The sequence below is a fragment of the Sceloporus undulatus genome, chromosome 6, assembly GCF_019175285.1.
Source record: "Sceloporus undulatus isolate JIND9_A2432 ecotype Alabama chromosome 6, SceUnd_v1.1, whole genome shotgun sequence".
Taxonomy (NCBI): domain Eukaryota; kingdom Metazoa; phylum Chordata; class Lepidosauria; order Squamata; family Phrynosomatidae; genus Sceloporus; species Sceloporus undulatus.
In genome coordinates this window covers 8644506-8649337 of record NC_056527.1, presented here as the reverse complement: position 1 = coordinate 8649337, position 4832 = coordinate 8644506, and the positions used below count along the sequence as shown (strand labels likewise).

Below are 4832 nucleotides of genomic sequence, written 5' to 3'. Positions count from 1 at the left end.
CCCCTCCCATAACATACCTCCTCAGCTCCCCTTTACCTTTTAAGTCCTATTTCTCAGACCTAGGAGAGGTTATCCTTTCATACTACAGAATGCCCTGGCCAGCACAGAATCATAAAGACAAGGGGATTCTGGGAGTTGTACTCCAAAAATCACTTGCCATACTCTGGTCCCTCCCTGTTCCATAAGGGAGCATTCAAAAAGCCCTATAGTTTGAAGTGGTACAGCCTGCTCTGCCATCAGAAGATTGTACTTCTTTTCTGCTGCAAAGTAAACCAAATCCAAAAACAACCGACTCCCATCAAGTGAATTATTTTTCTCTCCTGCTTATATGCGCTCCATGTCACAAAGAGTTCCCTTACCAGATTACCAATATTCAGCACATCCTCAAATTCTTTTGTCATCTTGTAATGGTCCATGGCCATGAAGAGAGTGTTCATCACGATGCAAAGGGTGATTGTCAGGTCGCTGAATGGATCCATGATGATATACTTGACTTTTTCCTTGATCAATAGCCACATCGGGCAGCAGTCCCAAATGAGGAACCTCACAGCAAAATGATTCCAGCAGGGAGGACACTTCTGTTGGGATTCCTCAAGCTCTAAGAAAGAATATAATAATAATAATAAAAGTTTATTTTTACCCCGCTTTTCCAATGTGATCAAAGTGGCATACAGAATATCAATAAAATACATTACAATCCATAAAACCAATACACAGGATTAAAAAGAACAATACTCAGCCAGCTGAGTGGGGGAATCCAAAAACATTACAAGAGTCATGCCAGGTGGAGGGCAAAAACCATATGATCAACAGTCATGGGGGGAAAGCTTGGGAAAAGAAGAAGGTCTTAAGATTCTTCTTTAAAAGATCCAAAGAAGTGGTGGAGCGGAGCTCATCAGGGAGATTGTTCCATATTCTTGGGGCCAAGATGGAGAAGGCCCGTTGTGAGGTCCTCGCATAACATGCATTTGGGACCTCCAGCAAATTTTTCCCTGCTGACCTGACTGTGCGGGGCGGATTATATGGGGAGAGGCAGTCCTCCAAGTACCCTGGGCCCAAGCCATTTAGGGCTTTATAGGTGATAACCAACACCTTTTATTGAGCCCGGAAGCAAACAGGCAGCCAATGAAGATCTTTCAAGATAGGTGTTATATGGTCTGACCTGGAACCTCCAGCGACCAATCTAGCTGCCATATTTTGCACTAATTGAAGCTTCCAGGTTTGGTACAAGGGTTGCCCCATGTAGAGCGCATTGCAGAAGTCCAATCGAGAGGTTACCAGAGCATGTACTACAGTTTCAATGTCCCTCCGGTCCAGATAGGGGCGCAGTTGGCGTATCAGCCAAAGCTGATAACAAGCGCTCCTGACCGTCGCATCCACCTGAGATGACAGGTGGAGCGACGAGTCCAGGAGCACACCCAAACTGCGAACTGAGTCCTTCAAGGGGAGCGTGACCCCATTCAGGACAGGGTGGCAAATCTCACTATCCGGACCCAGGGAACCTATCACCAGTACTTCCGTTTTCTCTGGATTCAGACTGAGTTTGTTTTCCCTCATCCAGCCCATTACCGACTCCAAGCAAGCATTTAGAGGAGAGATGCCATCCCTTGTCACTGCATCAGTCGGAGACACAGAGAAGCAGATCTGGGTGTCATCAGCATACTGATAACACCACACCCCATGTCTCCGGAGCAAAGCATACATGACATGCAGGTCAGTAGCTGCCAAAGGCAAATAAAAATGAAATCATCAATTCATTGCACCTTTAGTTATTTTTCATCAGAAGGAAGACTGTGTCTTCAGATGTGTTTCTGCACTTTGATCAGCTACTGCTGTTGTAGCAACTGTGGAATTACACAGTGGTGACCGATTGCTGGGTGATAATAATAATAACAACAACAATACATAGTTTCATATAAAAATAACCACCCTGTGCTTCTAGAAACACCTGGGAAGAAAAAACATTATATGAAAAATCAATTTATTCCCCATGGAAAACACAAATTTTCCACAGAAAGCCCCTCATGCATCCTCTTATTTCATGTTTTGTTGTTTTGTGCTCAAAACCAATGATTTTGAATATATACTTGTATCTATATCTATCTATATCTATATGTATCTAGATATAGATATAGATATATAGATATTTATTTTTTAAAACCTGGTACCTGGAAACTGGAGTTTGGTGTAAAAGGATGGAGTTTTGTACCAAAAACTATTATTCTCACATATGCATTTTTGTGCTGTTTCCCTGAAACTATCTGGAGTGGGCAAATAGCAGACAAGAAATGCACCAAAATATTTCTTTACCTGCTAGCAGGGAGAAAGCTAGGTAAATTATTTGTCTTCTCATGTGAAAGCAAAATACTCAGATATATGTCTTTATATATAAATGCCTTCACATTGCCTGTTGACTTATTGTAACCCCATGGAATATTCAGAAGTGGTTTTGCCAGCTCTTTCCTGTGAAATATAGCCTATAGCACCTGATATTCATAGGCAGCCCTCCATCCAAGTACTAACTCGATCTGATCCTACTTAAGTTTCCAAGAGCAAGTGGGATCTGGTGCTTTTAAAGTATTAGGCACCATGGTCAAATATTTACATTCCTAAAAATGGTAATGGGAATAAGCAAGAAAATCCCCATATAAGGGCATATGCTCTGGCCATTAGATCTGTTAGCCAAATCGGAAGGCAAAAAACAAGCTAGCCTTGGTCTAAATCAGGGGTTGGAATCATGTGGCCATCCAGATGTTGTTGAACTACATCTCCCAGCATTCCTCACTACTAGTATGTTGGCTTAGACTACCTAGGGTTGTGGAACAACCTCTGAGGGCATCACAATTTCCAGTCCTAGCCCAAACCCAATACCCTCCAAGTGTCCCAATTTTGTAGGAACAGTTGCAATTAAGCCTCTGCCATCCCTCTTTTTTTCAGCTACTTTTAAAATGGCCCAGTTTCTCTCTCCTCCGCTTCCCACTTTCTCCCTTTGTCCTCATATTACTTCCATGGCTGCAAGCTGAATTCAAAATGTGAAAATAGTTTACACCCCATTAACTTAGCAGAGGAGTAAGGAAAAGAGCGGGCAGAATGTTGCCCTTCACTATAGCATATGGCAAAAGTAAACTGCAGTGGCCTCATCTAGTTTGTGTGTTCATCCTTGCTTCTCACCTTTTTGTCATCTGAACCACAATCTGATGTTGCTTGGCCACACCTGACCCAGTTTTCATTTATGAAATCTTGGAGGGTATGAAATCCTATTCAATAGTTACAATTAGAGTATGTATGTACACACACACACACACACACACACCAATATAGGCTCAGTATAGATGGGCCTTTTAGCATATAAGGAATACGTGCTAGGGTTGCCTCTGGGCATCACTTACAGATGCTCCACAACCCTAGCACATATTCCGTACATCAAAATGGCAGCATCCTGTACAGATGGGCGCCGCCATTTTGATGCGATGGACGCTTAGCATCAGCACATTGCAGCACACTTGTGACATTGCGAGTGCGCCATTGGCGCACTCGGGCGTCACAAGTGTGCCAGGAAAAGAACCCACTTTTACGGGGGGGGGGGGTTTCTGTGTGAGGAAGCCGCACTGTTTGTCCGCTGCAGCTTTCTCACACAGCAAAACATGGCGCAGGCAGACCGCCCTTTTCAGGGGGTCTGTATCCCGCCATATATAAAAATAATAATAACTTTATTACAGCCATTTGGCCAGCACAATATATACCAATATATATATCCAAGTCCTTTCGAGGCAATCATTCTCTGAAGATGCCAGCCACAGATGGTGGCGAAATGTCAGGAAGAAACTCTTCTAGAACATGGCCACATAGCCTGAAAAACCCACAAAAAGCTATGTTCAGAGAATGTTTGCCACTGCCTTCCTCTGAGGTTGAGAGGATATGACTCACCCAGGGTCATCTAGTGGGCTTCATGGCTAAGCAGGGAATTGAACCCTGGCCTCCAGGCAGGAGCGGCCCAGAGAGACTCTTCCTTGCCGCCGGAGCGGCGTTTCTCCAGGAGGAGAATCTGTAATCTGTACTGTATTGTATTTTCATTTTGTTTTGTAAACCGCCGTGATCATAGGAACGGCGGTATATAAATAAAATTTCAATCAATTTCAATCAATAGTCCAGTGATCAAACACTATGCTGGCTCTCACTAGACTCACTGAAACAATTGCTAATTGGTTAGCCAGCACATGTGTAAATCCCACTCATTCCATGGGTCTATTTTAGGTCTGCCTAACAATAGGATTCAAGACTTTATTCCTGTGATGGGTTGTTTCAAGTAAAAGTAGAATCCAGATTTATCCAAATGACCTTGTTTCCTGCCGCTTGGCCAACTCTAACACCAGTGTAACATGGCAAATAACTGCATCAGCTATATGTCTCTTTCTTGCAAGCTTCCCTTTCTGAAACCCATGGCAATCATGACAGTCACGGTTAAAGGTGACCCATGCAGAAACATTTGGGCCACTGCCATCTTTTGCTTCTTCATGAAGCAACACAGAATTAAACATGGGCTGTCTTTTCTTTCCCCCTGACCCCCCATGTAAGTCTTTGAGCAGAGCAAGGTCAGCTTTGTTTACAGCGGATCATTACAGAGTTTGAAAAAGTAACATTTCTGAATTACAGCTTCCAGAATCTTCCAGCCAACATGACCAGTGACAGGAGGATTATGAGAGTTGTAGAGCAAAATATAATAATAATAATAATAATAATAATTATTATTATTATTATTATTATTATTATTTATTTGTATCCCGCCCCTCTGAGAACAATCGGGGCGGCTAACAAAGTTAAAAATACAAAAC

General features: G+C 42.9%; 1 protein-coding gene across 1 annotated transcript in view; it reads right to left on the bottom strand.

The window, feature by feature from the left end:
* The window catches only part of LOC121932863 (sodium channel protein type 5 subunit alpha-like), a 345269-nt gene that overhangs the window by 143305 nt on the left and 197132 nt on the right, over positions 1 to 4832 (bottom strand). The window contains exon 14 of the mRNA XM_042471901.1: positions 360 to 598. Coding sequence (XP_042327835.1) covers positions 360 to 598 — 239 coding nt within the window. The remainder of the gene's footprint in view (positions 1 to 359; positions 599 to 4832) is intronic.